The 22,525-nt window shown below is 38.5% G+C and overlaps 3 protein-coding genes across 7 annotated transcripts in view; 2 read left to right on the forward strand and 1 right to left on the reverse strand.

The window, feature by feature from the left end:
- map4k5 (mitogen-activated protein kinase kinase kinase kinase 5) overlaps positions 1-4,304 on the forward strand; it is a 37,599-nt gene extending 33,295 nt beyond the window's left edge. For 4 of the 5 annotated variants that reach the window (XM_028565296.1, XM_028565297.1, XM_028565299.1 and 1 more), the window contains 2 exons: positions 915-970; positions 3,152-4,304. In XM_028565296.1, coding sequence (XP_028421097.1) covers positions 915-970; positions 3,152-3,239 — 144 coding nt within the window. In that variant the 3' untranslated portion in view covers positions 3,240-4,304. Of the gene's footprint in view, positions 1-40; positions 863-914; positions 971-3,151 lie in introns of those variants that run through there. The other variant, XM_028565298.1, reaches the window with a different exon arrangement.
- Positions 4,305-4,342: 38 nt separating this feature from the next.
- On the forward strand, positions 4,343-16,747 carry cdkl1 (cyclin dependent kinase like 1 (CDC2 related kinase)). The gene is made up of 11 exons (XM_028565330.1): positions 4,343-4,435; positions 5,203-5,300; positions 6,188-6,438; positions 8,658-8,779; positions 12,199-12,271; positions 12,641-12,731; positions 13,710-13,910; positions 14,710-14,792; positions 15,018-15,074; positions 15,336-15,497; positions 16,633-16,747. Exons 3-11 carry the CDS (start codon positions 6,271-6,273, stop codon positions 16,732-16,734), a joined length of 1,059 nt encoding a protein of 352 aa, XP_028421131.1. The 5' UTR covers positions 4,343-4,435; positions 5,203-5,300; positions 6,188-6,270; the 3' UTR covers positions 16,735-16,747.
- Positions 16,748-17,195: 448 nt separating this feature from the next.
- dmac2l (distal membrane arm assembly component 2 like) lies at positions 17,196-22,320 on the reverse strand. The gene is made up of 5 exons (XM_028565339.1): positions 22,241-22,320; positions 22,003-22,106; positions 20,647-20,855; positions 18,417-18,588; positions 17,196-17,880 (listed from the first exon to the last, which is right to left on the reverse strand). The coding sequence occupies exons 2-5, from the start codon at positions 22,095-22,097 to the stop codon at positions 17,766-17,768; spliced, it is 591 nt and encodes a 196-aa protein (XP_028421140.1). The 5' UTR covers positions 22,098-22,106; positions 22,241-22,320; the 3' UTR covers positions 17,196-17,765.
- Between the last annotated feature and the right edge of the window lie 205 nt (positions 22,321-22,525).

The raw sequence follows: 22,525 nt of genomic DNA on the forward strand, positions 1-22,525 counted from the left end.
TGTGTCAGGCTAAGGTAATGAATTTGTTCACCTTTCACAGAAGAACCCAGTGTTAACCGGATCACGAGTCAAGCTCAACGGCAGAATAAAAGTTCAAGAGATCACAGGGAGGTGAAGCATTCTGTTTTTATGAAAAGTGATATGGAGATAGGGGCCACCCATTTGAAAGCTCACGGTGTCAGACATGGTCCTGAGGCACTCAGATGAAACAGAAGGTCTGTTTGCAGAGTCTGCGCCCAGCCTAGCTTGACAGTTCTACCACAGCAAGGATTTTTGAAATGTCAGCGGCCATGCAAAATTCATGCTCAATCATAAACGAAACCCCGCACACAACAGGGAGCAGCACTAAATAATTCATTCTGTGTCCCGTTATGATTCTTCTCAAAAGCGAAGGCATTCAAGGGGGGGGCAGGCTTATTGATCCGTGCTCGCTTCGGTGGGTGCTTCTCTGAACACCAGAGACCTTGTTCTCGTTTAGACTTAAACAGATCAGATCTCTCCCAAGGCCAAGGACTTACACCTAGCAGGTGTCACATGCCCGACTATCTCGCATCTGTCAACAAGTTTTCATAACATGTGAGAGTGTGTTTTGAAGTGGCTCTTGTCTTTGGCTACATATTGTGTTGAGGTAAGCTCCAGGATTGTACACAGTAACATAGAGTCCCTAGGGTCAGCACTTAGTTACCTACATTCTGTTAAAAAACATATGGACATTTTTTGTTAAAGGCACAATAAGTGATCCAATTGTTAACAGTCCACCAGAACCACCAAAATTCAAAACCAGATTGAAAAAGCTTTATTGGAATTGTCAATGGAAATGTTTATATGTTTCAATACCCCCTCAGCACCACCAGTACTTCAGATAAACAGAAAAGTGTTGTAAGTTTAAATCCTTTTTTTTTTTCTTTCCCCAGGTGACCCAGGAGATTTGTGATCCAAGCAGAGTCTTCCGCCTCCTCGGATCTGACAGGTTGGTACAGAGATATTTCCATCTTTAGCTACATCAGTGCAGATGAGCAAACGCGCCCAGTGGAGGAACACGTACCACAAAAATCCCAAAGGACTTCTGAAACGCATCACCTCATAAACAAACAGGATTATAAATAGGCTCTCCCTCTACCTCCTCACTTAACCCTGTGTATCTGCCTTTCCATCAATAACACAGTTGGTAAAATTTATTAGCCCCATGACCTCCATAATACCAGGCAGTCCTCCCTCAGGTCTTATTACCTGGAAACCACCAAACAATCTGCTTACCTCCTGTGTTGAGAGCCCACAGCTCTCATCCCCTGCTGCCCCTGTTACATCTCTCTCTCTCTTTCTTTCTTTCTTTCTTTCTTTCTTTCTTTCTTTCCTTCCTTCTGTGTTTTATGCTTGTTGCTTCAGTAGCTCTGGTGGCTGAAGCATGAAGGTCGAGCTAAATTTTACACACCTACGATAAGGCACTAAGCGGTTATTTAAGCTGTTAAATTTGTTTTTAGTACATGTGTATAATTATTAATCTATAAAAAGTGAGAAATGCTCGTAGTGGTAGTCTAAAACCCAAAATGTATTCTAATTAAAATCCTATCAAACCGAGAAAAGCAGCAAATCGTAACGTTTGAGAAGCTGGAACAAAGCTGGAATGTTTGGTTTTTTGCTTATTATTATATTAACGATTATGTACATTATCGATTGATCTTCTGAAACCCAAAGAGATTCAAATGACACCGTTATATAACCGAAAAGCCGTAAATCCTCCCATTTGAGAAGCTGGGACCACAGAATGTTTGCCTGAAAAAAGACTTAAAAGATTTATCGACTATCAAAATGAGTTGGCCATTAATCAATTGACAGAAAATGAATCGTTGCAGCTCTAGACTGATGTCAGATGGTTGGTTTCAGCAGGATGTGATTTAGCTCCCCATCTCTCTCTCTCGGTCTCTCTCTCTCTCTCTCTCACTCACTCACTCACTCTCTCACACACACACACACACACACACACACACACACACACCCCAATGCTAACGGAGAGTGTGCTCAGTGAGGCTCTCCCAGCTCAGTCAGTGATGACTCCAGATGAAGCCTGTGGCATTGGAGCGAGGCCTCTCTCTGCCCAGCCCCCCATGTTTTATTCACTGCCGCCCGGGCACTGCCAGCCTTGAGTGTCTCTCCATGCCTCTGTAATTTCATCTGATGGAACGGACAGTATGGACTGTAGCTTCCCTGCTCACCTGTCACCGCCACATGGCATCTGAAGATGCACCCACTGACGTCCTGATCTGACTTTGACGGCTAGATCAGGACGGTTTACGTGCCAGTTACCATAAACTGTCAGTATACGTCCTCAGAGTAGATAGAGCAGCATTTTAATATTTCTTGACAAAAGTCAATACCCTAACCTTCATAGTATTTTCTAAACATCTGTCATTCCTGGAGAGACATTTTTTGTTAGATTTGGCAATCGGTCAACTCTTAAAGGCTCAAAACTAGAACAATTCCCATGACTCCGCTGTTTTCTACTTTCCAGGCAGGAATTGTTTCCCATTCATTTACATACAAAGTTAGGTTGTTAGAACTGACCTAAAAATAACACTGACATAATGTGCTGCCTGGTAGGTAGAAAAAGCATTCAACCATCTAAAAAGCTACGGTCTGGTTTGAAAATGGACAGTATTAAAGAATAGGTTCGACATTTTGGGAAATGTGCTTTTTCTTGCAGACATGACAAGATTGATATCATATGATACAATGTTATATCTTGTTATATTTCTGTTTAATCCGTACAAAGTACAAACCAAAGTGTACAAAGTTGAGGTTTAATTGCTGGGAGAGTTTTGTTACCTTTTGAACAGAGCAAGGCTAGCTGTCTCCCTGTTTCCAGTCTTTATGCTAAGCTATGCTGCTGGCTCTACTGCTGTACCTCCACCACACACACGAGTGGTATCAATTTTCTCATGTAACTCTCAGCCAGAAAGCAATTTACACTATAAAACTTGTGGGGAAAAAAAACCTTTAGCTTCCTCGTTTGTGGCTTATTTCAGTTTGAGTTGCCAGATTGACATTCAACTTTTTGTAACAGCTTGGGTTTTATGTTTCACCAGGTACCATGACAGCCGTCATTTAGTATTTCTGTGTAATGATCTGACTGTGGTGTCTGTTTCTTTTGCAGGGTGGTGGTTTTGCAGAGCCGACCCACAGATAATCCCACGGCCCTGAGCAATCTCTACATTTTAGCAGGTCATGAGAACAGTTACTGAGCCTCTCTCAGAGAAAAGTGGATAAGATGCCTCAGTTTTTGGGAGTAAACTTCAGACTTTCACCTAAGGTTCTGTGTCAAGGAAAACGTCTGGTTTAAAACAATTATTGGGAGCTTTTGTTACTGATCACAGGATCAACAGGTCAGTCAGTCTGGTATTATTTATTTCTGTTACTTTCTATACTTAGCTGTATTTATTTCTAAATATCCCCATCAATAGAGGTTAATCTTATCTTAAAAAGATGAGCCTCTTCAGTCTGGATTCATGAGTAGCCTTACACCAGCAACAAGTTCGCTGTAGCTCCGCTCATCACAAACGACAAGGAAACTGTTATGAGCAGAAAGTGGAGAAACAATAAACGCTCAAATGAACATTGTTACTTAGCATTTTTCTCACTTTTCTGTGTACTGTGGACCGAGTAACCAACACGTTATCTAGAGGTATTATTGACAAAAGTGCCATTAAATTTCACAATAATTTGTGATTGTATTAGCAAAACAATTGGAGAGTTACTGTGTTATTGTCTGTAACATGTCACTCATAATCACTGCCAGTGGCAAATGTTTGTAGGCTTGAGAGGAGATTTTACAAGCTCTGTAGTAAAACTAATAGCTCAGTTTAAGCAGAAACCCATGAGCATTGTGGGTTATTTAAGCAATATTTATTAACCTCATGTTAAGTAATAGGGTATGTTTGATTTACAGACCGTGTTAACAGCCAGTGACAGTGCAGTCCTGCTGTGTGAGGATTAACTACCCAGTGAACAGTTCCTGAGCTGCTTTGGCTTATTTTTACTGCTATGTAATATAGTCGCATCTCTCCTGCTCTGCTGCATTTTTAGAAGTTGGATATAATGTAAATTTTTTTCTTTACCTTCCTCTTTTATAGACCTTTTACTTCTCATTATTTGCACCATGTAAGCACTTTTGTACATTTTTTTTATTTAAAATAAAATTACAAAATGAGGGACAATGCTAGGTTTTGTTAACATCTTTGCATTCCCTTCGCAAAATGTTTAATGTATGCTGTTTTTTTGTAATAAAAAAAGCTTTGTTAACAAGATAACAACATGAATGGACTGGTTTATTTTTGTGTCGTTTTGTGAGATTGGATTGATGTAACGGAGCTGATGATGCACCACCCGAGATTCTCCTCACTGGTGACGAGTGTCTGATGGGAGCAACGGGGGAATACGGGTGAGTACAAGTTTCCATTATATCCCTGTTTAGTCTGCCATTTCTCTGACTTCACCAAACTGCACTAATTAGTCTCAGTGCGACAGGACAACATGACAGGTTTATATTTTCCTCTTGTGGGTTGATGTCAGAAAGCTTGGGTTGTTTTGATCATCGCCAAAAACATGAATACATACTCTTTGTAAGAAATCAATCCTAGAATGATGAAACTGTGCAGCACAAAGTCATGTACTACAAACTGAAAGGGATTTCCAATGTGTGAGGATTTGTGTCTTGAATAGACTGACTTGTGTGCGTGTGTGTGTGCTGACCTTACCTGCCTCTTCATTTTTAAACATCTCTGACACGGACTGTCAGGTGTGAAAAATCTACAAACCTTTAAAAACCCACAGGACTCTGCTTTTCCTTTTTATGGAGGTGGAGTCAGTTGTTCCTATGGGAACTGGCGTGGAAAAGGGAGAAATTTGTCAATTTAAACCGAGTGAGAGTCAGTGGATAATACCGGAAGTAAGGTCATTTCCACCTTCAAAATAAAATCAAGAAACAATTCTGGTCAACGTGGAATTCCTTAACCACAGAACCCAAACTCGAGTTTTTCTTTCACCTCTGCAGAACAACAAAACATGTGATAGATAATATGGACAAAATATGAAACTTAAGGAAGTGATGCGTGCTAATTTTGTGTTTTATTTTGAAAGGTACGACCGGATGTCAATTTATTCTAAAACGTGTTGACTCTTAAAACCTCACGCTTCTTGTGTCTGCAGGGACAGTTGAGCTGTGATCGTCCACCTTGTTGTGTTTGGAACAAGAAGCAGCTCCTCACTGACTCTGAATTTCACACAGACCAACATTTTCACTGAAAGTAAGTTTTCAAATTTACATTTTTTGACGAATAGGAAGTTATTTTACCGAAATATTTCTCACAGAAATATAGAAATGTGCCTAATTATATAATCAGCTGGTTTAATGAGGCAATTTTGAAACCAGACTTAAAACTTCAGGATTATAGTAACTATTTCTTCATCGCATACAATCCTCTAATCTAATGTCCGTTATAAACATGTAGCCTGAGCTGTTCATTCATACCTTTTGCTATTAATTTTGTGCAGCACTTTGATTTCAGTCTCCTAGCTGTTCACTCTGTCAGTGTTATTTGTTTTCGCTCTATATCCCCCTCAGGGGAATGACCTAACTTTGCATTGCAAATGTTTTGGTTACGCAATCTAACTGTTGGGAGACAGGTGTAATGTTCCCTCTAAGCAATTAAATCTTATCTTTTGGAGGCAGTTTAAGAGGTTTTTTTTACATTTCTGAACCCCACATCCAAGAGCTTAAACACAATTCGATCTTGGATGCAGATATTTTATAGTTTTCATTCAATTAGCAGATGCATGTACATTCTTTGATATGCTTTTATATTCAGATAATTATGCATGACATGTTTCTGTGCCATCAGCTCTGTTTGTCTTTTTTTTTTTTTTTACAATAACTCATAATAATGATTCACAGCTCAAACAATATTTCTGATATCATTACATGAAAAGCCACCCAAATAAACCAAAATCAATTTTATATGTTTTAGAAAAGCATTATTGTATGTTTCTCCAGAAAACACCCGTTTTTATCCTTATTATGAATCTATTCCAGCGTTAATTGAGTGAATTATTCATAAAAGCACCAGGTGGTCACTCTTCTTCTCTGTATCCCCGCTGAAAACCCCTCCTGTGTCTCTTCTAACCCTCTTTATAGGCTGCAGACGAGACCGTCCAGCCTCCTTGGACCCTCCTGGAAACGTGTTTTTATCTTCATATGCCTGCTGGTCCAGCCTGAGGATGGAAAAGTACGAGAAGATAGGAAAGATCGGAGAGGGCTCCTACGGTGTTGTCTTCAAGTGCAGAAACAAAGACACAGGGCAGGTTGTCGCCATCAAGAAGTTTGTGGAGTCAGAGGATGATCCCATCATCAAGAAGATTGCACTGAGGGAGATCAGGATGCTTAAGGTGACAGCCCATAATTATCCTCAATATCCTCTAGTTCTTCCCACAAAACATCCTTCACATCTGTGTGTTTTGAGCACATCTGTGCAATCCAGGTTTACCAGGCTGTGGAAGCCCATTTCTGCCAAGAAAAGTAGATAAAGATAAAATGCTAATGCTATATCACGATTATGAGATAAAAAGTCAACATTTTTGACTTAGTTAGTAAATATTCTCAGATATTACATCAAAACTATGAGAAAGCACATCCCATGTTTGCTCATTAAGTCAAAATTATCAGAAAAAATGTCCGAATTTTAAGAGTGAGTAAACAAGTAAAAACAATGAAATAGTGAGTCAAATTTCTTGAAGTCAAAATTATGATTGTAAAATGTTCAAATTATAAGATAGTATTGCAAAATTCTCATTTAGTATGTCAAAATGTGGCTTGTTAAGTGAGCATTATGAAAAACAGTCAAAATTACGTGATAAAAGTCTGAAATTAAAATTAAAACAAAATTAATTTAATGTTATAGAATTTCTTTTTGTAATCATGACTTGCTTTTCATTTGTTCTTTCCTTCTCCTACTTACATACTTCAAATTCATGAAAACTAGTCCAAACATCAACAAACATGTTATTATACTGAATCACATTATGTCTGTATTAATTTTAGAAGCTAACCTTTAACATTTTAATCACACCTTTGCCAGCTATATATATATATATATATATATATATATGTGTGTGTGTGTGTGTATATATATATATGTATATATATATATGTGTATATGTATATATATGTGTATATATATATGTGTATATGTATATATATATGTATATATATATGTATGTGTATATGTATATATATGTATATATATATGTATGTGTATATGTATATATATATGTATATATATATGTGTATATGTATATATATATATGTGTATATGTATGTGTATATGTATATATATATGTATGTGTGTATATATATATATGTGTGTATATATATATGTGTGTGTATATATATATATGTGTGTATATATATATGTGTATATATATATATATATATATATATATATATATATATATATATATATATATATATGTGTGTCTGTATTAATTTTAGAAGCTAACCTTTAACATTTTAATCACACCTTTGCCAGCTATATAGCTGGCAAAGGTGTGATTAAAATGTTAAAGGCTAGCTTCTAAAATTAACACACACACACACACTCTTTTATTCATAATATGGATGAAAGTATAACAATTACTTTATATTCTACCCTGGAAATATAATGCACAGTCAAACTATATTAACAAATCCCATGATGCCATACTTTATTTTGAAGTTTGATTTGATCTTTTAAAGATGCAAATCCTGTTTTAGTGTCTTCCTTCTGTGCTGAGCAGCCAGCAGGAGAGACAGCATGCAGTTAATTCTGCAGACAGAGGGGAAGCATTTTTGTAGCTGCTGCACAGAGAAAAGAGCAACGTTCAAAAGAGGTTTAGAGGGTTGTGATCAAATAAAGGAAAAACCCCGCAGGGTCAGGGCAGACTGAAGTACCTAAATTACAATGTGAAATGTATTTTATAACAGGAAATTAAAAACTGGGCAGACTTTAATGACTGAAAAGGCGTCGGCACCAGTGCGTTGTTCTGGTTTGTTTGTGTCTTTGTTTTTAGCTGTTTGACTATAGAAGGCTATTTTAGATATTCTTGTCAGTTAATTGATATTAAGCCTCTAAGTGAGTAGTGTCGCCTGGCTGGCAGAGACTTTTTTGACATGAAAAAAAAGAAAAGAATAAAAACTCATCAGTGACAGTTCCTTGTCGCCTTCTCAGACAAAAACAACTAAAATATTTTTTTGTTACATTTATTTAAAGCAAAGGCTAAAACAAGACTTTTTTATGTTTAGTAATAATTATCAAAGATGCACTGGTAGAGTAGTGGTTAATTAGTCATGCGGTGGGTGGGAGTGTTAGTGGCCTGCTGGACACCATGAGCTCATAAATAGGACAGGATGGGGACAGGTTGTCAGGGGCAACAGCATGTTTATTACCATCTGTTAACTGTTTAGTCTGTTTGATAAGAGCAAACCACAGATGGTGCAGCTCTCTAAACAGCCTACTTTACTGGTTTACTAGTTCTGTGGAGCTGTATTTGTGTGGATGTTACTGTATTTCTCTGATAGTGTGCGAGACCAAAAAGCCATGAGACGTCTTCTGCTATGTTTTGTACCTCAGCAACTGAAACACGCCAACCTGGTGAATCTGATGGAGGTGTTTCGGCGTAAACGGAAGCTTCACCTCGTCTTCGAGTACTGCGACCACACGGTCCTCAACGAGCTGGACCGCCATCCCAGAGGGTGGGTGTGTGGAAGAAGTATTCACGTCTTTTACTTAAGTAATAATACCACAGTGTAGTGATACTTTTTTTACAAATAAAAGTTGCACATTCAAAATCTGACTTACGTAAAAGTATTAGCATTAAAGTATACTTAAAGTACCATCAGTAAAATACTCATTATGCAGAATGGCTCATTTCAGAGTAATGTATTAATGATGCATTAATGTTCACTTTAAAAGAAAGTACAAATTCAGAAAATAGTGAGAAATCTGGTCGCAATTACCCAGAGCCCAAAGAATCCCCTTCACAATATTTGTTTTGTCCAACCAACAGTACAAACCTCAAAAATGAAACTAATTCAAAGGAAAAGAAGCTGGAACCGTAAAATCTTCTGGCATTTAAAATGACTTAAATGATCATTAATGGTCATTTCCAATCGATTAATCTGCTAATCATTTTAGCTGTACTTGTTTTGTGTGCAGAAATCTTAATTTTTAAAGTAACTAATGCTGTCAAATAAATGTAGCGGAGTAAAGAGTAAAATATTTCCCTGTGAATTGGAGTGGAGTAGAAGTGGCATGTGAAGAAAATACTCAAGTACAAGCACCTCAGTTATGTACTAAAGTACAGCACTTGAGTAAATATTAGTGCTGTCAAACAATTAGAATATTTAATCGCATTAATGTCATAGTTAACTCGTAATTAATCGCACATTTTTATCTAACTTAATATAGATATTTGAAAATATATTCTAATAATATGATACTGACTCAACCACTCAGCCCTCTTTGTAAAGCAGTAAAAGCTTTAGAAACTTGTGTTAGTAATGCAATAAAAAGAAAATATTTCTCTATTTAAGGACTTTTTCTCATATGAAATGAGCACACAGCTCAGTTTACTGTACTGCCTGTCACACTGAGATAATGAAAGCATAAATCTGAGTAAGGTGGCTTTTGATTTAACAAAGCGCTGTGTACTTTCTATTATCTCTACATTACACGTATACCACAGCGTACACTGTGCTTTGTCCGGCTGTGACGGGCACAACGCTCATCTCCCAGGAAGCTGACCTGCTCGCTGTGGAATGTTTACAGTGATGCTCTCCCAGAATGCATTGCTGGCGGGGAGCTGGCAGGACTGCTTAGTCTTGGCCACATTTTATACGGAGTGTTTTCGCTGTCTGGTTTCCCCCTCTGGTCCTGGCCTGTAGTCTCTTGGACACAGAGGGTTCAAAAGAAGAGTTGGGAGAACAAAGTGGGGAGAAAGGGGCGGAGATTGTTATTAATTGCCAGTCACAAGGCTCGATTTAGCCATTTCCCCGGCAACACTGATAGATGACGGTCCTTGAGCCAACAAAGCCTCAGTGTTGAACATCCAGACCAACACTGGACACTGCTCACTGTCCTTCACAGAGCCATCTGAGGGAGGAGAGATCTCGAAAAAAACAGAGCTGAAAAACTACAGAAGACAGCAAAAGTATACAGAAAAAAGATTTCTGCTTTCCAATAATCCAAGAACAAAGTTATCTATCCATCCATTCTTACGTTATTAGATTTGTCTTTTTCGTGTAGATGAATCACATTTTTGTCCCAGATCCCTCGAACCCAAACAGTTCTACAGCTGTTAGTTTTATTTTTAGCTCTGGGAATGGCAATGTTGGTCTGTTTGTCGGTCCATACTGAAATATCTCAACAAATATTGGATGTATTGCCATGAAATTTTGTACAAACATTCGTGGTCCCTGGAGAATTATTCTTACTCACTTTGGTGATCCCCTGACATTCCCTCTAGCGCCACCATGAGGTTGACATTTATGGCTTTTATTGAAATGTCTCAACTACAAGAAGGATTGCCATGAAATTTGGTACACACATTCATGTCCCCCTTCATGTTGGAATGTTATAACTTTAGGTGTAGAGCTGTAACAATTCCAAATGTTGCTGTACAATTTAATTGTCTCAGAAATAATTGCAATTAACATTATAATTGTCTCTTTCAGTCAAATTTAAAAAATATGTATTTATGTGTTACTTTTTTAAACAGAGTTTTGAATCAATTCCAGGATATATCTTTTGGTTATATCACTGTAATGTGACCCAGATAATGTAATAACACAAATACACAGCCATCGAAGTAAACAACGCCTCTTTATTATCATAAAACATTTTTTCTAACTATATCCCCCCCTTTGTCATTTTTGTTGCTATGAACGTGTATAGGGTCAAGTACCAACAACTAACAATTAAAATATAAAAAATATGTAGTCCGACCAATAATCACTTATATATAATTACAATTTGGCATATAGACACAAAACCAACAATTACCAGTCATACGCCTTAAGACCTTGGTTAATGTCAGCAATTAATTGCAGTTAAACAAATAAACTGCGATTATGTAAAATAATTGACAATTGGTGGACATATACTTTTAGCACATATACTGAGAGGCTTATGCCTCGACGCAGAGGTCCAGCATGCTAACATGGTAAACTAAGATGAACATGGTAAGCGTTACCTGCTAAGCATCAGCATGGTATCGTGTCTCTGTGAGTGTATTAGCATGCTGATGTTAGCTCAAAGCCCCTCTGTGTACAGCCTCACGGAGACTGTTGTTAAAGGTTTCGATTACTTGAAATACTCATTTGTATTAATAAAACTGAAAAGATACGGTAAATCTGATTTAAAAAAGCATTGTTTAGTTCATTCATTTATAATTTACATTACATAATTTATAAAGTTAACAAAGAAATACAATCATTTATCAATCAACAGATTTTACATTTATTTTTTAACCCACTAAAACAATCACTTGAACCACATTTAAATCTTAGTTTGATCCAGTAACTGGACATTATTTTGCAGCTTTCAGCTAGAGCTGGGCAACAACAATATCGTGATATCAGACTAGATATTGTCTTTGATTTTGATCATAATATCGTAATATGGCATAAGTGTTGTCTTTTCCTGGTTTTAAAGCCTGCAAGTGATGTCATTTTCTGAACTTAGCAGACTGTTCTGTTCTATTATTTGCCTTTGCCCACTTAGTTATTTTATCCATATTATTGATGATTATTCATCAAAAATCTCATTGTGTAAATATTTTGTGAAAGCACCAATAGTCAACACTACAATATCGTTGCGGTATCGATATCGAGGTATTTGGTCAAAAATATTGTGATATTTGATTTTCTCCATATCGCCCGGCCCTACTTTCCAGCCCAATTTTGTATGTCTCTACGTTGTCATAGAGAATCATCAGATGTAACTTAGTTTGGAAAGTTCCAGTCGGTGGATCTTTTTGTCAACCCCACTACAAGTACACTAAGTTGAAAATAAAAATGAAAATCAATAAAGTTTTATTATTACTTTGTATTGATCAGTTTAGTGATTATTCAACTAATCAGCCTAACATGTTGACTTCCTTTTTGTCCTCTAGAGTTCCAGAGAACCTTGTGAAAAGTATAACCTGGCAGACACTTCAAGCTGTCAACTTCTGTCACAAACAAAATGTAAGTAACTTGTACTCCGCCTTTTTCTATTTCTACTCTTACCTCCTCACGTAGTATAATACAGTATGTGTTTCGTTGTCAAAGCTTCCCTTCAGCTTGTTTTTGAGTTCCTCCAGTCTCCTCCCACCAAGCCTCCTGCTTTATGGCTCTGTTTTTTAACAAGAATTCCTTTCCCTTGGCTGACCAGCAGTTAATGTATCACCTAGACACAACAAATGCTACAAGGGCTCCCATTTAACAGCAATGTCTCCCTCTCCTTTATTGTTTCCCAGACATACATACCCCTTGTATTCTCAGCATCTCACAACCATAAGCATCTGAACAAATTGTTGAGCTTTCAATATAGTGCTTTAATTCCTGTTTCTGCAGTGCATTCACCGAGACGTCAAGCCGGAAAATATTCTCATCACCAAACACCAAGTCATCAAACTCTGTGACTTTGGGTTCGCAAGGATTCTCAGTAAGATTTAAGACTTTATCAACAGCTGTTACATATTTGACAGTGCCACCTGGTGGACACGTACATGTTGCATTCAGTGGTGTTGCCTTTGTAGTATTTTTACAAGGCTTCAATCATTTAATGCTGTGTGTTTCAGGTGTGCAGCTGCAGAGGTTTTACTGGGAGGAAGTGTGCATGTATTTGAAACTCAAGCGGCCCTTAACCAGGTTTTAAAATGTGTACTTTTAGGGAGAAACCTTCATTGTAATAGAGGTAGTCTCGCATTGCCAGACATCTCCTGGCTCTATCACAGATGTTTGCATTTCTTTAAACCAATCACAATCGTCTTGGCGGCGCTAAGCTCCGGACGCAGCGACAGTGGCTCTGCAAAATAGTCTCAGGAAGGAACTTCTTTTGGTGGAACATATGCCCCCCGCAAAAGAAAACGCCACATACAATATTAAATTAAGTTAACTGTTCACACAATGCAGTAACGTGAGCTATTTAAATTAGCTGGATACATGGTTAATCTAATCATGGCATTTTGCTCTTACCAGTGTATCTCTGTGTGTACTTCGTCCACAGCAATCCCACCAATCGGTCCCAAAACGTCCCAGTTAGAGAGGAAATGCTGTTTACTGCTATTCTTTGTAAATCTTTACAGTCATTCCCCGAAAGAACCAAGCAGGCCTGCCTTATTGCACGATCCAAATTTTCTTCAGAACTTGCCATTTTCAGCGTGTAGCTCGCTAGCTCGAAGGTTGTTGTTGCGAACAAAGTTTAAGAACAGCAACGCACATAGAGTGGCGGGCGAGGGACATTCGGCAGTCGAAATGGACTGTCGTTGATCCGGACTATAATAGAGGCTACGCTGACATAAATATTTGATATCATAAAACCAGTATATTAAGCTAATCTTCAACACAAAGGTACAGAGTACTTAACCGTCACCATGACCTGACAGCTCACTCTCTACATACCTTTTTTTTGTGCCTCCAGCTGGTCCATGCGACTACTACACAGACTACGTGGCGACTCGTTGGTACCGCTCCCCTGAGCTGCTGGTGGGAGACACCCAGTACGGCCCTCCGGTGGATGTCTGGGCCATTGGATGTGTGTTCGCCGAGCTGCTGTCGGGGATCCCTCTGTGGCCCGGGAAGTCTGACATGGACCAACTGTACCTGATCAGAAAGACTCTCGGTAATCAATCAGTCTGCTGCTGTTCTTTTTTTCTTTTTTCATTTCTGCCTTTATTAGATAGGAATGCAGGAAAAACGTCACAGGTCGGACTCGAACCCTGGACCTTCTGCGTTGAGGAATAAACCTCTGCATATGTGCGCCCGCTCTACCAACTGAGCTAACCGGCCACGAGTCTGCTGCTGTTCTGAGGGGAAACCTGCCAATACAAACTGTACAGTGAGACATTTCAGGATTTAAACAATAATACATAAAAGGGCTGTTTGTGGGATGATTAACATTGTCATTTATTGTCTTTCAATAGAACTATATTTGTGATGAAATGATTATATATAGTTATCAGACAATTTACACAACACTGTTGTACAGATTCAAATCTTTCACAAAGTTCTGAAACAAACAGGGAGCGGGGCTTTATAATAGAGCTTTATTGATTTACTGTTCACACATTGCACTTTAATGCAATCAATCACAAAGCATAAAGCAAGCAATTTTGCATCCCTTTGGAAATGTTAACAGATACATTAGATGTGTCTATTTTGAAATAATACATAAGGATTAACAGGATATTAGTTGATCTTTTTTCATACATATGTGAGATTAAAACACGATAAAGCAAGAAAACCATATCTAAATTGTCATTTAATTCTTGGGAAAGTTATGGAAGTTGAAAAATGTTTCCCAGAACAGGAAGAAATTGTAAAATATCTATAAACTTTTGGACAAATAATAATACCAAGTTTGATTACATTCACAGGAGGGATTTGAAACACGTGATGTTCACCTTTCTTGTCTTCTGCAGGAGACCTGATCCCTCGACACCAGCAGGTCTTCAGCAACAACCAGTTCTTCTGTGGAGTTTCCATCCCAGAGCCACAAGAGATGGTGAGACACGCCACCCACGCCATCTACATGTGCTCCATCTACCTACATCACACAAGTGGATGTTGTTGTGGCTTTTTGATCTACATTAGCTGTATTCATTTTGGTATTCAGTGAGTTTTTGCCAGCCTTAACTCATCCCACAAAAGCTAAATAATGTAAAAAAAAACAACAAGAAAAAAAAACTGCGAAAACCAAAAAATTCTGAATCTTTGTTTTTTTCTGTAGGAACCTTTGGAGCAGAAATACCCAACTCTCTCACATCAAGCTCTGAGTCTCATGAAGGTAACAATGTCATGAGTGTAATCTTCTAATCTGTGTCTTGTTTTAATACACCACAGCCAATAAAATTGAGTTTTGAACATTTTGATTTTTAATCCAATACAGAAAAAGTATGACTTGCGTTTCGATAAACTTTCATTCATTCATGTGACAACAAATTATGTGCAAAGCTTTCTGTGTTCCCAAAGAACCAAAGTAAATACTCCATGTTTACTTAGTTGCATAATCGGTGATATTTAGCAAGTGTTCTTGTTGATGGTTTAGGGTTGCCTGAGGATGGACCCGTCCGAGCGGCTGACCTGTGAGCAGCTCCTCCAACATCCGTACTTCGACAGTCTGCGGGGAAAGAGCGAGAGAAGCTCTCGAGAGCACGACCGCTCCAGCAACAAGAGGACGCGGTTACCTCGCAAACACCTTCCTCCCGGGGTTAGTGGCCTTCTCTATGAAGAGTAATGGTTGGACATATGTCATTTGCTGCCATATTTAGGCCTAATGTCGGTTTTCTTTTTTAAATACTGCATCTCTTCCAGTCAACTAACCAGCATCTGTAAAATTTGCAAAGAAAAATTGTGTTTTCTTTGAAAACAAATCTGGTTTAAACTAGGGATGCACAATATATCGTTTTTTTTTATTTTTTTTATTTTTTTAAATCGTCTTCGCGATATCAACTGGCGCAATAACCACATCACGAAAGACACAAAAAAATATCAGCAGAAAATTGCACTTTAAAATGTAACTGGCGTTTCTTTTTCTTTTTTGTAGTGGGGCCTTTTATAGTTGATTCAATGTTCAATTTGTTCAATAACAAAATGTTGGAAATTATTTCCTTTCATTTCTTTTAAATTCAACAAGCAACTTGTTGTATTTTAGCAGAATACTGAAAGCTGCAGAACTGAGTAACTTTAGCAAGTGATATCGTTATCGCGATATTCAACGTTATCGCATCATCTTCCTCATATCGTGCAGCCCTAGTCTAAACAATGGATGTATGTGTACGTTTTAAACAAAGTTACAAATCAGGTATCAGAAGCTTCAATATATTGAGCCACAAAGGTCAAACTCTCAAAAGTTTAAATTAGGGAAATTATGATTACTTTATTGGAAGATCATCCTGAAACATTGTAATAATTTTTTTTTTTACACACTTGGTGAAATACCTAACAAAACTCTAATCTAAAGGACTGAGACCGGTGGGAATGCAGTGCTACTTATTGTGTATTTGGAAAAGCGTGCAATCCCTACTTAACCGAGCAGATTGACTACAATTTAAAATTTTCCCCATGTTTAATATGATTAAATAATGTTTTGTTGTAGAATAAACTGAACAAACAAATGAAAATACATTCTGGAGCTGCATTCCCCTAAAAAGTGTCATTGTGTCAGTGGCATTTTTAAATAACCCACTAAAAATGCATCATATTGCAGTCTTCAATTCATCTTTTAATTAAGTTACATTTTACAAATTTTCTAGTCATCATCATGTATCCATGTACTCTGAAAATGCTCTGAAAATTGTCCCTGAAACCTTTTTTTTTTTTTTATTTTATTTTCCACCATGCAGTATTTGCCACAGCTGACCAGCAGTGGCATCTTCCCAGCTTTGGACAATAAAAAGTACTACAGCAACCTGCGCAAGTTCAACTATCACCTACCGAACATCTGAGCACGAGCCCAATCAACCCCCCCACAACACCATCAACAAGCAGCATTTTCTGAAACCTCAGGAAATGAAGCAGATTCTGGTAGCACCTTGTTTTTTTTAACAAAGATTCAACCACTTTTCTAAAGATTGTGTTTATCACGTGGGGTGTGTCGGGTGTCTCTTGATACGGATGTCAGTCTATGCACTATTCCCCAACATGTTTGGTCTATGTATGTTGCCTACGTTTCAATTGATCCAACCATTCACATTGATTCAAACGATTTTGTTGTATTTTGTATAGACGTGTAAAGACGAGGAGCAGTCCGTTGCTCTGCTCGTAGTCGCTGAGTAGACTGAAGGTAAAACTCCGACGTACTGCCTTGCCAAATGTATTTTTTATAAAACAACCGACTCTTTTAAAAAGAGTGACATGTTTTTGGGTAGCGAGTTTTATGATGTAGGACACAAATTTTGACTCGTGAGCATTTCTGAAACTATTTATTGACGTCAGGAGTGAATATTCCTTTACCCACACATTTACTAGCATAAAAGCAGTAACAATACACACATTGTACTCATTATCTGTTGAACTTTGGTGCTAAGGATGTTCAGAGCCATCTGGCTGTCCTCATATTGTACAAATGCCAAATTAATCTAAAGAGAAATGATTTTAAGACTCTTGAATGACTCCCAAATTGTTTCTCTCTTTGTACCCACATATGGAGTAACCTTTATTACCTTGAATGTTGAGAATATAATAAAGAATAGTTCAACAATATAAAGTGCTTTAACGTTTCTCTCTGCTGGACTGTTTTCTTTAAAGCTTGGTTAAACTTCAGGCTGAAAGGTGACACGTCACCCGATTATTTTCCCATGATGCTGTTCTCCACACGGCTAAATGATTCACATGGAAATACACTTAATGTTTTAGCTGAAGGATCTATGTGTTGGATGATACAAGCCCTTCAATCCTTGGGTCTTTTACTTTGAAAACCTTTTTAAAAAAAAAAGGCATCAGTGTTTTACAACTCTAACAGGAAGTTGTTTCTCAATCAGTCCAGGTCCAGTGATATGTCCAGACGTGGAAGTGCCGTCTGTAGTCTGTCAACTGTCGTTTGTTTGTCTTTGATTCCGGGAAGATCACTGAGAAACAGACTCTCCAGATTCCTGTGTGGAGTTAATACATGAATTCAAATGATGAAACTAATGCTACGTTTATACGTGGCCGGCTATTTTCATAATCTGACATTTCACCCTCTCCGTTTTCAAAAATAACATTGTGCACACCTTTCAGTCTTCAGAAAAGTTTGTTTACACGAACCCGTGTATATATGCCGTCAAGAGAGTGCCAAACCTGTAGGTGGCAGTGTAACGAGAAGCTCGAGCCCACGTTAGCCAATCAGAATCCCGAAAATAGCAACAACAGCAACCAATCACCTCCGCTTTCTCTTTCGAGCAAATATGAAACCTCAGTTTGTCTCAGTTTACATGCAAACGTGCAAACAAAGTTTTCCAAAATCTCTACTCTGGCCGGAGGTTTTAGAAAGACTCATTTTCACAGGCGAATTCTCTGTTTGCGTGTAAACGAAGGCCACAAATGAAGGGAAATGTACGTGTAAACAGGGTATAAATCAACAAAATGGATGTATCATTAAAACATACCTTTAAACCGATATAAACTATTTTTGATAATAAACACTCACCTCAGTCTGTGCAGGGCGATGATGCCTTTGTCGGTTACGTTCCCACACGACACCACCTCCATCGTGTTCAAACTCTCCTGCAGATTCTCTACTGAGCTCAGCCTCTCCAGGCAGGTGTCCTCGATGTAGATACACTTGTTAAACTTGATTTCCTCCACATGTTCCAAGCCATCTAGAAAAACAAACACAGTATCAGCACACTCTTTACGGATTCAATTTACATAGGCAGAGAAGGACTTTATACCAAAATAAATCTGTGTGGACTCTGGCCCCAAAGTGTGTGAGTGCAGCAGCACAAGGTCCGAGAGACGGTGCACTATGTGTGCCCGCTCGGTGTAAAACATCCCAGTCGCTTGCGTCACTTTTGGATAATCAGTCTGGGAGAGATGCACTTTCACCGCCGCCTGTCCTTTCTTTTTAACAATGAAGGGGAATCACTTTCAGGTAAACGCTGAGGTCAAGCTCATGTTGACATAGTTAATGCCAAATTGACACTTTCTGAACGTAGCTTTAATCTTTGATTTGAGCAGGCTTTTTAGTCTGTAAATCCAACATTGATAGGCCTGGGTATCCAAACTTAAAAGGTGCTCTAAGCAATATCACGCCTTTTTTACGCTACAATATTTTTTTGTCACATACAGCAAACATCTCCTCACTATCCGCGAGCTGCCTGTCCCCTGAACACACTGTAAAAAAAAAATGCAGTCTCTGTAGACAGCCCAGGCTCCAAAAACAATGTGTGCCAACCTGCACCACCAAACATAACAAAAAGTCTTCCAGCATTCCAGCCAATAACCGACAAGAAGGATTTGGGGGTGGGGGTTGGGGGGTTAGTGCACGGAAGCACGGAAGGGAGGGGGAGGGGATGGGATGAGGAGGAGGGAGGGGCGAGTTAGCCTCAGTTTTGTTTGACAATACTTTGAATGTCAACAAGAAGTAACGTCACCCCACATCGCTTAGAGCACCTTTAATACTCTTTTGGTACTGATCGAAATGTTTCTGTAACACAGAGTATCGAGAAATTATATCAAATATCTGGTAAGATTGATATTCCTGTCTCCTTATTCTTTGATCAAATAGTTTTTGATTGAATTGACAATTTTATAGACTATTTTTACCACTGGGCCCTTTATTTCATGCCATACCCCTTTCTCTCTTTCCCCCATTTCTACACTGTCAAATAAAAGGTGAAAAATAAAAATAAAAAAAACAGTATGTTATGGTGTCATATCAAACTCAGGTAAGGCCATTGTAGCAGCAGTAGTATAAAATAATATCAAATTATACTTAAAACATTTTTTTAAAAGATGCTTGTACAGAGGAAAAACCCCCTTTGTATTTAATTATATGGCCTTTCCAAACATCGGTTGTCCCATTATTGTTAAGGATCTAAAAATAGCAAAGTTCTCTTTATATTTCATTAGTCAATTTAATTTTCTGGTTTAAAGGAACACGCCGACTTATTGGGAATTTAGCTTATTCACTGTAACCCTCAGAGTTAAACAAGTCGATACATACCCTTCTCATCTCTGTGCGTGCTGTAAGGCTGTCTGACGGCTCCAGCGGCATCAGGCCAGCACAGATCCTGCAGGTGAATGGTTCCAGTAATCCTACTGCTCCGAATAAGTGACAAAATAACGCCAACATGTTCCTATTTACATGTTGTGATTTATAGAGTCACAGTGTGTACAAAAAACAACAACGTAACATGAGACACAGCCATCTTCTAACTGTAAACAAACCGGGAACTATATTCTCAGGTGGAAGAATATAGTACTTGGGCGGAGTGATATGCTCGCAGCAAGCCTGTCTGAGAATATAGTTCCCAGTTTGTTTACGGTTAGAAGATGGCTGTGTCTAATGTTACGTTGTTTTTGTACACGCTGTGACTCTACAAATCACAACATGTAAATAGGAACATGTTGGTGTTATTTTGTCACTTTTGTCACAATTGGGAGCAGTAGGCTAGTTGGAACCAGTTACCTGCAGGATCTGTGCTGGGCTAAGCTAATGCTGGAACCGTCAGACAGCCTTACAGCACGCACGGAGATGAGAAGGGTATGTATCGACTTGTCTTACTCTGGGGGTTATGGTGAATGAGCTAAATTCCCAATAAGTCGGCGTGTTCCTTTAAGTCTTGTTAAATCTATCCCTGACCATATGGAGTGAAATAAGAGCAGGACATTTCACAAGGACAAGAACATAATATTCTCCCCACTGTAACACTGACCCAGGTGGTCAAAGCCTCTGTACATGATGCAGGATTCAGTAGCGTCTATCGCCTGGATCTTGTATCTGCCCAGAGGCCCAGTTGGCAGTCCATTGTAGTCGTGTTGCCAGCGATCGAAACCTTGAAACCTCACTTTGGCACCGCATCTCAGCAGCCACTCTGCTGCAGCTCGGTCTGGACCAACAGCTTTGATCCTTTCGTAGTCCACCCTGAGTGAAGATCAACAAACACTCAAAGTACGAAACAAGCTGATGACACACGTAATGTGATGCGCACAAGAGAGGAGTCAAGAGGATTGCAAAAGTTCGTATGGGAACCTGACCACCAGGCCAGTTGTTTTAACCTGAGAAAAACAACCACTATTTAGTTATTTGGTTATTTATCAAATAAAATGCTATATTTGCTGGTTTTTTAATTTTTTTAATTGAGGATTTGCTTGTTTCCAACGCGGTTAGTCAAACTAAATAAACAAGACCACAGGAAAAGTTGGATTCTGGCAACTTGTGAGGGGCATTGTTCATAATTTTTTGACATTTTATAGATTTATTTATTTTTTGACAGCTTAGGTTACAAAAACTTGGAATTCTCTGACAATAATACAATTAACCAAACTGCAGCAACACAGAGCTGGACAAAATATCAATATTGCAAACATGAGATTATATCATATGAAAATTATAGTTATCATAATTTTGTAATATAACCTGAATGTCATTTTATAGTTGTAAAGGCAACAAACTGTGGTACAGCAGTACAATTTCTGGACCATATTGCAGTGTGAAATGATTAATGTATTCTCTACTGTACCATAATTCGAATGGTTATTTAGCAACAATTTGCCTGTAACTCCTCCCCAAAATATCACCACATTAAAATGGAGATTATTGATTTAGATTTGCTTAGATTGTTATTTTGTCATTTAAACCATACAAAACAATTGAAATTAAATATTGTTTCTTCTGGATCAGGCTATGCTAACTCAAAATCGCCCAAATTGATATAAATGGGGTCCAAAAAATATTAGAAATACTATTCGTTATTACGCAGTACACTTAAACAGCCTCCAAATGAAAGTTTAAAACAAAAACTGAACATCGTCATCCTCATGATGAAGGCTTTATTGCAGGACTGTTGTATTAGACTGTATTCGCTTCATCTCGGTATACCTAATATACTGGCAACTGAGTGTAAACAGTATAAACACACAGTGTAGATAGACATACGTATGTGTAAAGAGCTTCTTGTTGAGTGCTTTGTCAATTTATCGACTGTTATTAACGAGTCTGTCCATGCATTGTTGCGCAGCCATTAGCGTGCACACGGATGTCATTAACCCGTATAACAGTGTTGTCTCACTTGTTAAAGACCGCATTGAGCCAGCCCCAGAAGTGTCTGCGGCTCCATTCCCTCTGACCCACAGCAGACTGCACTGCCTTCGATAAAAGCCTCATGTCTCACAGCTGAAAATGCATAACATGCGTAGTCAATCACTACTATTATACTACTTTTATACATCACTAATATGCTATTACTTCAGTCAGTTAAACAAACAACTGAAACTTCGACCCGGGAGAATCACATCAAATAATCTCACCTGCCCTCCAAACAGACAGGACTGTTTACATTTGAGACGCATCCATCGTTCCAACCTTTGACCTGTGGCGTAAAGCAAACGTGCCCTCTCATTGGCTGGGCCTCAGAGTCACGGGGGGGGGCGTAGCCACGTGACGTCTCGGCTTTCAGGACAGAGCGGCAGGATGCAAAATTACGAATCCCACTATGGCCACGCCAAGACCCGCCCTACGAAGCAGCTCGATTGGTTGGGGTTAGGCATTTCACCTCGAGTGGTTAAGGTTAGGGTTAGGGGATTGGTCAGGGG

The sequence above is a fragment of the Perca flavescens genome, chromosome 20 (genome assembly GCF_004354835.1).
Source record: "Perca flavescens isolate YP-PL-M2 chromosome 20, PFLA_1.0, whole genome shotgun sequence".
Classification (NCBI taxonomy): domain Eukaryota; kingdom Metazoa; phylum Chordata; class Actinopteri; order Perciformes; family Percidae; genus Perca; species Perca flavescens.